Source organism: Camelus dromedarius, chromosome 13 (assembly GCF_036321535.1).
Source record: "Camelus dromedarius isolate mCamDro1 chromosome 13, mCamDro1.pat, whole genome shotgun sequence".
Lineage (NCBI taxonomy): Eukaryota > Metazoa > Chordata > Mammalia > Artiodactyla > Camelidae > Camelus > Camelus dromedarius.
The window spans coordinates 8,386,757-8,399,503 of NC_087448.1; the positions used below are offsets into that span (position 1 = coordinate 8,386,757).

At 41.7% G+C, this 12,747-nt stretch overlaps 1 protein-coding gene across 4 annotated transcripts in view; it reads left to right on the forward strand.

Annotated features, from left to right (window-relative positions):
• NALCN (sodium leak channel, non-selective) overlaps nucleotides 1-12,747 on the forward strand; it is a 265,237-nt gene that overhangs the window by 158,531 nt on the left and 93,959 nt on the right. For all 4 annotated transcript variants that reach the window (XM_031466281.2, XM_064492994.1, XM_064492995.1 and 1 more), the window contains one exon: nucleotides 8,263-8,337. In XM_031466281.2, the coding sequence (XP_031322141.2) occupies nucleotides 8,263-8,337 (75 nt within the window). The remainder of the gene's footprint in view (nucleotides 1-8,262; nucleotides 8,338-12,747) is intronic.

Below are 12,747 nucleotides of genomic sequence, written 5' to 3' on the forward strand. Positions count from 1 at the left end.
AAATGAACATTTTTGTTAAATCAGATGTATCATTTTTTGCAAAATACTACAAAGCATTTTAACCCAAATTGGAAAAAAGGAAAAACAGCCCACATAGATGTACAAGCTCTGATTTGTTTTTTATCCCTGCTGGCCAGTGGTGCCGCACAGCCTGGGGAGCTCCTGATTGGATCTTCTCAGGGACAGACAGGCATGTGCCAAGCAGGAAAAAAAAAAGTTTGGCTGCGATTTGTTCTGAAATAGAAAACAGCAGGCTGTTCCATTGCCCCCTGGGGGCACCAATTTGTCAGCCCACAATGAAAATCAGGCGTAAGTGTATAGCAAATGCATATTTATAACCATTATCTGTTGTCCCTGGGAAATGTCTCTCTCGTCCACCAGGTAAGTATTCTGTATTTCTGTCCTGACTGATTGCAGTTGACCCAGTGCTTCTGAAATGCATCTTTTCCCCCACTTTTGCCAAGGATTTGGGGATAAGAATGATGGAAGACTTCAGCAGTTGAAAGACTCTTTTTTTTCCTCAGTATTTTTCCCTTTATTATTGTTTCAAAGGAAAGCCCTGTGATGTGAATATTGAAAGAGAGAAAATGTAATTAAGCCTCCATTGTGGATAGTCTTTTTGTTACCTTTGAAGTGCTTAAATTAACACAGCAATCTCTTGATTTTGCTTCTGTAGTGGCAGCTTTCAGAGAACAGTCATATTTTGCTGACAAAAATAGGCATTCCAAAGTGTAAATTAAATAACTTGATTTTAGAGAATTCATTTTAAAGTGCATCTGTGGTGAACATTTCCCATTTTTACATTGCTCTGATTACATTTGACTTTTGGTTGACCTATATAAAAAATAAAATTGTTTCCAACTACAGCCTGCAAGACAGCTTAGGACAGTGTGATTATAAATGGTAAAAAGGAGAAGAAAACCACAAGATTACGGGGTGTTGACCAGATTCCTGCTGTGCCTCTAGTGTATACTTGAAAATAAATTTAAAAAATAGAAATTATTAATAAAGTTCACAGTGGAGAAAGAAATAATATTAAAGGTGACATTTCAGCTAAAGGACTATCTTTAAGCTATGTACAAAGGAAAAAAAATCAGAGGAAACTTGAGAAAGATAGGGTGAGTGAGGGCATGACTATGCAGAGTGGGAGAGAATGCAAAATAGGATAGGAAGCTACAGATACAGAAATAGAAATTCTCGATCAAGAAAACCCATTCTAAGTTGGTAAAGCCAGCCTCGAAAAAACACACCATAACTTCCAGTGGTCTGAATCATGCCAGCCTAACCTCTCTCACAGAGAGTGTGAGAACCCCCGTGTGTTGCAGAGTGGTCATGTCACGACAACTTTGGGGGAAAGGATGCTGGGGAGCTCACTGCTTCTGTGATTGATTAAATTCCCCTGAAGTGGATTATGGGTGAATGGAAGGAAGACAAGTTTGCCTGTGGTTAAAGGTATCAAACTGAAACATAGCGAACACCTTAGCTCAGGTGAATCTGGCTTGTTCAGGAGTGTAGGGAGTGAGAGGAGGAGTTAGAGAAGGAGAGGAGAGGTCATAAGGAATCACAGTAGGCGAACACCTCCTACCACGTGGGGGTGGGAGCTGTGTTGAACCTGGAGGCGTTGCTTTTGAAATCCACTAAGCTGGAAGGTCCACACCCCACCCATTGGTTGCCATGTCATTCATCAAAATTCTAGGAAGGAGACTTGCCTGGCTTCCAGAGACTTGATTTGCAGCGTTTTCCACACTGACTGCATTGTCAATGCTAAAAATATCTTGAGAATGGGAGTTATAATCTGAGAAAAAAAATCGTTAGTTATCCGGACTATTTTAATAATTATTCTCCACTTTGCCATTGAAATCAGTGACTCACCCTGTGTCAATATGGACCACAAAATAAGGAGGTGGATGTATTATGCCAGTTGTATATTACATGGCAGAACAGATACGTGTGTTGCGTGTTAATATTATGGAATGCTAGAGATCTGTTAAAAGTAGCAAACATCCAATGCATGAAAATGTAAGTATGAGTTTGAATTTATTTTTTTAAAGCATTGCACATGCTAAATACTGCTGTGTTGAAAGTATGTGTGTGCTTTATTTAACAAAGCTCAAGAGGAGATGAAGAGAAAAATCATTAGCCTTTTTTTTCCCCTGAAATTATATCTTTAAGAAACATAGTGATTTAGTATTCGTGCCCCTTATAAATTTAAATATTATATAAATCTAAATTATGAAAAATAAGTAATGCACACAACAGGTTGACTACGTAATTTTAGAACCAGCAAAATGTAAAGATAAAAGTATTTCAGGTGGATGATGACACTCTTGTGATTCAATGTGACAAATCCCAGTAAAAATGCTTTGGTCGTATCAATAGTGTTGTGACGGGAACCTGTGAATCACATTTGATGGCTATGGAAAACCTTTGGCACAGCGTAGGCAGCACTTGTAGTAGGTAGACATCGACTGAAAATAAGATTCAGACATCAAGGTAATGGGTTTAGGTCATTAACCAGCATCATCTCAGCTTTCTATAAAAACAGAATAAACAACAACAACACAACACTGAGAGGACTGAGGAATGGCTCTTGCTTTCAGAATAAGGGTCTGCCCCCACTCCTGGGACTTTGGCAGGGGAAAATTGGCTGACACACAAGTCAGCCTGCACCCCCGTCCAATTCTGCACAGCACCAGCTTTGTAGGCAAATAATGTCTCATTGACAGTGTAAATTAAATATGATGGAAACCCAGCTGCCACTCTCCCTTCACTTCTATTTCTTTATCTCAGTGGTTACTGCCACCTGATTAGAGTCTGAGAAAAGCACTACAAAGTAATTCTCACCTCTCCGCAGTCAGCTGCAGACTTACCTTGGACTCCTGCGTCTTCTGTTTCCACTCCAGAGAGACAGTCCAAGCCAGTCCTTAATCATCCTGCACCCTGAGGGCCAAGTGATCACCTGGGCGTGGTGCCCTACACATCAGGAATGTGGTGACAAGGATCCAGAAAAGTCCATGTCCAAACAGAGTTTGAGGAGGAAACTCGAGCTCCACACACATTTTTAAACGGTTTCTATTTTCACCACCCAGGCATCAGTGTTGATTAAGCAGGGAAGCCTGAACATTCAAAGATGCTGAGGGAACTTGGGTTTAAGGATGGTTGAAAGCAAACTCTCAGCTTTCTCATTTACTGGTCTTCAATCTGCTGCCAACCCCCTCCCAAGAGTTTGTCTCGACGCTGTTAGCGAGGGGCCTCCTAACTGCATCTTTCCCAGCAGAGCCGAAGTGTTTCCTTGTTGAGTCTTGCCTTCTCTCTGTCCTGAAAATCAAACTCTTATCTCCGTGAAAAGGAGGAAGTGCAGCTAGAATCCCCCAGCTACCTCTCCGTCCACGGCCCTGAGGGTAGCTTTTCTCTCTTTCCTCCAAAAAAAATGTATAAAATGCACTGTTTTTTAAATAAAGTAACACGGCGTTACCTATTTCATATCCTTTTATCAAACCGCACCTAACACTGTCTAGTTACTGTTTCAGTGAGCCAGTTTAAAATGACTGCATTGCATGCATTTAAAAAAAACAGAAAAACAGAACATCTGAAAGGAAAGATTTAACAGAGAAGAAACTGACACTGTCACATGGTGATTGTGTGTGATTGTTACAGCCTGCCTGTCACACCTCCCAATCTCCCTTGGTGGCATCATGGCAGATGTGCACCCCCTGCCCCACCTCTAGGCACCCCCCCAGCCCCTCCCAGGCAGCCGTGCTTAGGCCGTACTGAACTGCACACCAGACCCCCAATCAGCCACGTGCTCCCAAGGCCCTGTCCTCGCTCATGCCACCTGGAAAGCTTTTCTCATGATTCTCTCCCTGCTATAATCCTCCTTCTCCTTGACATCTTGGTGGCAGTGGTTGGACTCTTTATCAGCCCCTCATAACCTCAGATGAGCAGTGTTCAGAGAAGCCCCAGATCGGCTCTCAGAAACCTCAATGCTCAGATGGCCCCGAACTGAGCGTGTGGGGCTCTGATTGGGTTTATTTTCTGGTTGTGTGCACTGCCTCCCCCAACCCCCAATCCCTGCTCCCATTTTCCTTCACATCCCTGCTTTCTGAGAGGAAATAAGAACGTTCTCTGGGGGTGAAGCATGAGGGAGGCGGATGGGCCTAGAGAGAAGCAGGGAGGCCGCGAGGTTGGATGGTGGGGCGGCCTTCCACACTCAGGGACAAAGGCAGTACTGGTACCCACCTGGGTGTGTTGACACCCAATACTTATAGCCACTTCTTTTCTGGACTTGAAGGAAGACAGCCTTGTTGGGGGGCCCACATGGACAAGGGGCAGCCCGGACAGAGCTGGGCAGCTGCCTGAGAGCTCTGGGTAGAGAGAGAGCTTGAAAGACCTCCCCCCCAGAACCGCTGTCCCTTCGCCCCCACCTGGAACAGCAGAACTTCCAAGCCTCCCTGAGAGTTGAGAGCCAGGGTGTGGGAAAAACACCACTGTTAAAACAACTGCTCAAGCCAGAGTCCAGGTAGAGCAGAGAGGGTTGAATGGGGGGGGGGGGGTGGCTCAAAAGATACATTATCCATGTCCGAACTCCCAGGCACGTGAATGTGGCCTTATTTGAAAAAGATGGTCCTTTCAGATGCAATTAAACTAAGGATCTTGAGATGAGATTATCGTGGATTATGAGGGGAGGGCTAACTAAATCCAGTGACAAGTGTCCCTGTGAGAGATAGATGAGGACAAGACCCTGGAAGAAAGAGGACAAAGCTGTGTGGAGACAGGGCAGAGATGGGGGTGATGCAGCCATGAGTCAGGGGAAGCCCAGAGCCACTAGAGGCTGGAAGAGGCACCGAAGGATCCTCCCCCAGAGCCTCCTACTGACAAACTCAATTTTGGACTTCTGGCCTCTAGAGCAGTCACAGATGTCTTTTGTTTTAAGCCGCAAAGCTTGTGCAACTTGTTGTAGCACTTTTAGGAAATTAGCACAAGGGTGTCACTGAGAATCAGAGGCCTTAGCAGGAGCTGCAGGAACTGAGGTGGTGATCAGTTCGGCAGAGACAAAGCCCAGAGTCCCCCAGGTAAGAGCCCTCACTGCCCCGATGGGGAACAGAGGACAGGTTGCATGGCCACAGTGGACCAGACACCAATGACAGGCACCTCTTTGACCTTAAGCCAGCCCTGTGAAGGAAAGGAGCATTTATTCACATGTAACTGAATTTCAAAGGACTAAATTGGATTCACATAGCAAGATTCAGTCTTCAGCCGTCAACACAAATGGAGGGCTTATGGACTAGATTCAATTGACTTGTAAAAATATCAAGAAACTATTTTAGTTTCGCCTGAGTTTACGTCTGTGTGTTTTCATAGGCTATACCATGCACCAGGGTTGTAGAGGGAGGATTAAATGAAAAAAATGATATATCGCTGCCATTTGTTGAGCTATTATTATTACAGCCATCACATCTTACAAATGGGGGCACTGAAACTGGGTAGGCTAGTGGCTGCCACGTAGCTCGTGACTGGCCAAGCATATTTGCCAACTCAGATCTCCAACCACTGAGCTCAATCAACTGCTTGTCGAATTTAATCAAATAATGTGACCTCACTGTCATTAAGGAGCCTGCCATCTGTCTGGTATTGGGGAAATAATTAAAAATAAAATCTGCTGATAACCCAGAAAGCCTCCACCAAGGTAGACAAGAAAGAAAATAGTTTTATTATTGAATAAGCACCCCACCAGGCTGGGGTGGGTACCACAGGCTGTCCACCAGAGCGATGCCAAAGACAGAAAGCAGTGTCACCCTTTGGTACACATCTCCACATCACGTCCAGGCTCTCAGGATGAAAACAGGTAGTCCTCAGGAAGACTCGACAGCACCTTTTGTTGAATACAGTTCCCCCTAAATTCACCTGGTAACTGGGGTGGCCATCTGTGATGGCAATTGCCTGTATCCGATGGAAAATAAAGCTTTTCTTATCTCCATGATAAATAGGTAGTTTTGCAATGTGGATCCGGGTGGCTAAGTTGTGCTCCCACCTTCTCATGGAGAAGGGGAGATAAGGCACCCTTCCTGAGTTGTAAAATGATGAGACTTATTTAGCTTCTAAAAAGACTTATATACATCTCAAAGGGACAGAGGAAGAATTTATAAGCATAAGTTTTCCAAAGGATGTGCTCTAAGCAAAGGGAGGGGAACTGTGGCTTACCCTTTTTTAATCAGGGAAATACTATTTTTTCTTTTTGGATTTGTGTTTGCCCTTTCACTGGAGACATAGGAAAAGATGTTAGGTCAGGACCCAGAGCAGTGCCTGCTCAGGAACCCATGAGAGATAGAAGTGGAGGGAAACAGGCCACACTCACAGCCGAGACCTCCAAGTGGCCTCTCTGAATCTGGTCGAGGAGGCAGGAGAAGGGAGACAACTCCTCTGATAGGACTTTTGATGATAACATCAAGGTCAACCTCAAGGTCACAGGAAGAGAGCTAGACTGGGAGTGAACTAGAATGTCCGTTTAGAATAATGTCTGGTTTACAGCAAGCCTGAATATATCCATGCCCAGGTGTGCATTGTGTGGCAGACGTGGTGACATCAGTAAAAAACCTGGTCTGGACCACTCTGTATCCTCTTTAAGTGCTGGTAGGATCTCAAAGGATGTTGTTATTAGAACAAAGGGTGCCAGCACTCGTCCCAAGCCAAGCATATCCTGTCAAAATTTAATAATATTTGAAGATTTTTTTTCTTGTCATATACTCATTAAACTTGGAAAAGAGCTAGCCATTAACTTCTGCATAATAATCTCTCTGGTGCTTCAGGGTCATGACTAAATTGCCTTGATTTTCTTAACTTTATACTTAACAGTCTAATATTAACAAATGGGAATAATTTGTTAAGAGCAATATTGAAAGGAAGAATATAAATTAGGAATGAAAAAGATTATCACATGAATGTGGGACTTTAAAGAGTTCATAGCTGAAAAGGGACTAGAAATTAAAGTATATTTAAATTCTGCTTTTTTGTTGTTTTCTTTCTTTTACCTCATTTATCCATTCCAAATGAAGCATGTGCCTTTTTTAAAGTTCGCAAATACGGTGAAATACAAAGAAAAAGGGGGGGAAAACACTTTTTTCCCAAAGGCAGGCACCATTAACGTTTCTAGAGTACCTCCTCCTAGCATTTTCCCTATTATTCTTTTTTGTGCGTACTTGCAACTTCTACCACAGACACCTTATTTTCTATTTTTTTCAGTACTGTTAAAATTCATGAGTGTATTTGTCATCTATTGCTATATAACAAATTATGAACAACTTAAGAGCTTATAGCAATAAACATTTATTATCTCACATGGTTTCTGCAGGTCAGGAATCTGGGACAGGCTTCGCTGGGGGTTTCTAGTTCAGAGTGTCTCATGAGTTTGCAGTCAAAATGCTGGCTGTGGCTAAAGTCACCTGAAGGCTTTAATGGGGCTGGGAGAGCTACCTCTAAGATGGGTCCCTCACATGGCTGTTGGCAGGAGGCCCCAGTTCATTACCACATGAGCCTCTCCAGAGGGCCACTTGAGTGTCCTTAGGACATGGCACCTGGCTTCCACCAGAATGAGTGATCCTAGAGAGAGCAAGGTGAAAACCACGGTGTGTTTTATTACCTAGCCTCATATAAGTCACTCATGATCATTTCTGTAACCTATTAGTTACACAGACCAGCCATATTCAACATGGGAGGAACTCACAGGAGTGCGAACACCAGGGACTCACAATTGTGAATGTGAACCCAGGGAGCCGTCTTGCAGACTAAGCTACCACAGTGGCAATTTGTAACGGCTACGTGAATATTACAATAGAGATCTCTACAACTGTGTTAGCTAAGTACATCAGGCTAAATATTACCCCCAGTATTTCATTTTTACAAATAACTCTGCCAAGCACTTTGTATATAAGGATTTTCAGCAGTACTTCAGGTTATTTTCTTTGGATATAGGCTCAGAAGTAAGATTGCTGAGTTTTTTAAAAAGCAATTTCTTATTTTTTATTTTAAATCAGCTTTATAAAGCAAATTAATAGTTTATATTCCTTATTTTAGGTAACATTATGCATTTCCTTTAATGTGTTTGTGATAAACCCGTTAAAATACCTATACAGTGGTTCACAACTGCATATTTATTTAATACATTCTATATAGTGTATATTTTAGGTAGCTATTCTGTGTAATATACATAGTATTTTGATATTTATGACATGTGAGTTTTTTCATTGTTATTTAACCATTTTATAGATCCTCCTGAGTTTGTTTGTTGCTGTTATTTTGGACAACTTAGAACTTGATGAAGATCTAAAGAAGCTTAAACAAGTAAGTAATGTATGCATTTAAAAAATAAAAGCAAAACATGTGCTTACAGGTAATATTAAGGCAGTTCAAGCCACAAAGTAAAAAAATACATATTTTAATAAGACAGTCTAAGTTGGCAAATAATTTTCTTTTAACTTTTCTCTAATATCAACAAAGGAAATTTTCTATTGCTTTATAATTATCCTAGGAATATTTTTATATTATTATTTTGAGTAGAAGTATGATAGATATCATGTAGTCAATTGAATTTGGGTTCTCCTTCTGCCATTAAATGAAGGTTGTTTGGAAATGAAATGCCTCGGGGCCACCTTACCATTTGGCATAATCATATGTAATACTCTTCATCATCATCATCAAAATATTAAGCATAAACTTGCCTGACTGCTAGACAGTAAGAGAGAATTTAGTTTGGGTGCCCAAAGCGATTATATGAAATGGGATAGAATAATTGATCAACTGTGTGCCCAGTTATATATGCAATGGTAGTCGGTAAAGAAAAAAGAAACGTATTTGATGTAAAGATACCCATTGTGAGCATATCAAGGAAGGATTTAAACTCTTCCCTGACCTGCAGCTACATAAGCAAATGGCTATCTGGGCATGGTGGACATGACTTCTTCCAGATCTTTTCAATTTGTGGCAACAGCGGTAGGTTCTTCAAAAGAGATCTGGGAAGTTCTCTACGCCATTGATGCAAATACTTGCCATGGTTTCTAGTAGAAGAAATAGGTAATTAGTGAATTCAAAATTGAAATCGATCAACTATATAGTTAGACACAAACAATAAATGTCTGTTGCTGTGTAATGACCACCTTGGTCCTTGCTTTACAAATCTGGTGTTTATTTAAAGATTTAAATGAGTTTACTCTATTTTTATTATTCCCAGACAGAGAGGAGGGTAGGAAGAATGTGAAAAAGTATTTGATTTTCTTAATGCTTCAAGTTCCAGAAAGCACTCTGTATTCCAGAGCCTGTCTTTATTCAGTTAAAACTTCTTTTTCATCTTTTACCCTTTCCACCAACTAGTCTGTAGGTTCTTACAGTGACAGTCACACTTGTTGAGCACTAGCTCAGGGGCAGGTACTTTGTATTTTCACTTATTTAAATTTCACAACAACCATGTGATGCAGGTATTATTAATAACTCCATCTTACAGGTGAGGAAACTAAGGCACAGAGAAGTTAAGTAACTTGCCTGAGGTCACACAGCTAATAAGTGGTAGAGTTAGGATTTAAACTCTGGCAATTTGGACCCAAAGCCCAGACTCAACCTCTACACTGTATTGAGTCACACTCAAGCTGTGTAAATGCCAAATGTGGGTCATGCCTCTTGTGGAGACTCACACACGGGACTGTTGATTACTTGTTGATAAATAATGACGTTTTAGATTGCAGAGACATCATTACAGTCATGAAATAACCGATGTGATGTTTTCTGAGGAGTGGAGGTGAATTAAGTGACCCAGTCATTAAAACTATGCCAAGTCGTTCTTTGTTTCCCCTCAAAAAGCTGACAATCTAATTGGGGCCACTGGAGTTAAGACTTTGACAGAAGGTTAGAGCTAAGATGCTTACCATTCACTTCCCTCAGGGACCTTCTGGAACGATGACTCTCCTTAGACACAGATGTATCTCTTCCATCGTATTAACATTTTAGAGAGGCCTTTAGAGAATTTTAATGTACTTTATTATGATTGTGGTAAAAACAATTGTGTTAAAATATACATCTTGGTTCACGGAGATTTTTCAAGAGTAATAGAAACCAGAGTGGTCACCTGTAAAGTGGAGACGTTAAATATGCAACACTGAGCAAGGCTATTAGAAAGGAAAGTCAGTTCTAGTGCTTGGAAGAGAGATTGTGTCCCTGGAGGTGGGCAGGATAGGGGACAATGGTAGAGAGCTGAACAGTACAGTGGAGAAACTGGAATGAAGGAGAAGAAAGAAGTGGAGAAGTGAGCAAGGAAAACAGTCAAGAGATGAAATTAAAGGAAAAAGCACAGATTATGAATATAACCTGGTGATAAAGGGGGAGAAATGTGACTGAACCCAAAGTCAGATGGCCCAATGGCCAAGGACAGCAGAGCCTTTCAGGGAGAAGCTCTGAGGACAAATCGAGTCTGCAGGATCAATTGTGATGGAGTTGCATTTTTGTTAAGTAGAAAAGTGCTACTTTCCTTTTCCCCATTATGTTCTTTTTTTTTTAATTGAAGTATAGTTGATTTACAATGTGTTGATTTCTGGTGTACCGCATAGTGATTCATTTACTATACGTGTATGTGTGTGTGTGTGTGTTCCTTTTCATATTCTTTTTCATTATAGGCCATTACAAGGCATTGAATATAGTTCCCTGTGCTAGACAGTAGGACCTTGGGAGTTCAGGATTTGCAGATACTAACCACTATGTATAAGATGGATAAACAACAAGGTCCCCATTACGTCACCTCCCTGCCCTTTAAGATCCTGGTTTCCAACCAGGTATGCTGACCTGTGAGGCTGCTCAGGAGGAACTGTGGGACCAGGGGCCTTTTTCAACACTTAGGGGAACCTAAAGGGCACTGCGCGTTTACCCTGATGGAAAGCCAGCCGTGCTGACAAAATGCCAACTCTCATACTTTCAGCTGGAAATTTGTGACTTCTAGGCAGCAGCACTGCTTCCCTGGTGCTGAAGCTCTGAAGGCTCCTCCCATGTGCTTTTTCCTTTAAGGAAAAAGAAGCAATGCTGAATTATTTATTGCTTAATAAAGGCATTTTGATAGACAAGAAAAATTAAAGATAGGATTCAGAGGAGAATCATAAAAGGAATCCTTGGGGATGACTTCTGATAGGTTCTAATAAAAGCGCTCTTCCCCAGCACACCCCTCTCCGCGGTACCAACAGTGTGGTGCCTCTACAGCCACTAACGGAGCTTTTCCTTAGTCACTCTTGAAAATAAATAATGTTCTGAAAAATCATGCCAATTTTGCACCCACATAAAATCCATCTCCTGCTTTCCTAGTGGCATTACAGCGCAACAGTCCTTTCATAGCTGCCATCATTTATGTGACCCCAGATCTAATTAAAGAGAGACCACGATTGTCCTTTCAGCATCCTCACGACCCAATGCAAGACCTGGAGATACACAGAGACAGAGATGGAGAGAGATGGTGGTTTTTTACATAAGACCAGGAAATTGACTAGAAATGCGATTGCCTGTGAATGTGTAACTTGGCTGCTGAGAAGCCAGGTCAGTTCGGACAGAGGCTTAAACCCACCTTGACCCAATGCTATCCTCTGAACTGTGGTAGGAGACAGAGTGACCTTGATGCTCTGTGATGTAGCAAAAACACTGGAGAATATAGGCAGAGCTTGGCTGACTTTGAAAACGAAGAGAATTCTTGCAGCCTTAATGATTTTTTGCAAATTCAGTACAAGACAGATATAAAGGGTTTTCTTTTAAGCAGTAGAAAATTCATTAAACTATGAGAAAAAAAAAACCCATAGAGAAGCCTCAGGGAAAGAAAATCATTGAAAAAGGAAGTATAGATAGTCTGTTCAGATTAAATTCAAAGCTCTGAAATTAAAGCCTTTTCCCCAGCTCTGAAACAAGTCCCACTGAGTCTTGGTTCAGATTTGACAATGTCTGGTCTTTGATGGTGTCCAGTGCGTTGTGGGGGTGGGCATGTAAAGAGGCTCCTCTCTCTTACTGATTGTGATTTTTTTTTAACAGAAACCACAAAAATCATAGTCCTTTTTAAAATATGAGCTCCAGGTTAATGTTTCTCTGTAGCCATACTTGGAAGCTTTCCTTTTCATCTCTTGTCCTCCTTGTCTCCTGTATTGAAGTCATTCCAGAGTTCAGGCAGTGACAAGGAGACCAGGTGTGGCCAGAGTATCCATTCAGCAAAGCCCTGGTTGGCCGACCCCTGATCTGAGTCAAACCCACAGTCTTCACAGTATTTTGTCCGTCTCTCATGAGTGAATTCATTCTAATATAGCATGAAAGAGGGATGCGGCTGCTACAAAAATTAATATTCCCTACTGAAAACTACCTCATGCTCTGCCTCATATGAAATTGTGGAATTTAATCTTGATGCTAAAGACACAGACACTGAGATTCAGGGGGATAAATTTCTTGCCCAAGTTCATACCGTTTGTACGTGCTGAAATTGAGATAACTTGGGCTTTCTGACTCTAACGCAGATGCCACAGTGCCTGCTCAGAGAATCAGTTCATTCACTCATATTATGAGATGTGTGTCTGGAAAATGGGTCGGATGAGACGCTTACATTTGTGGGTCAACAGATTCTCTCCCTGCAGGTGTGTAGACTGAAGGTCAAATTGTCATCAGAACACAGCTGAGTGAGCTGGGAATCAGTGTGAGGTGTGGAGAGGAGGGTTGTGTGATTCAGATACATGATGGCATCAGGTTAAT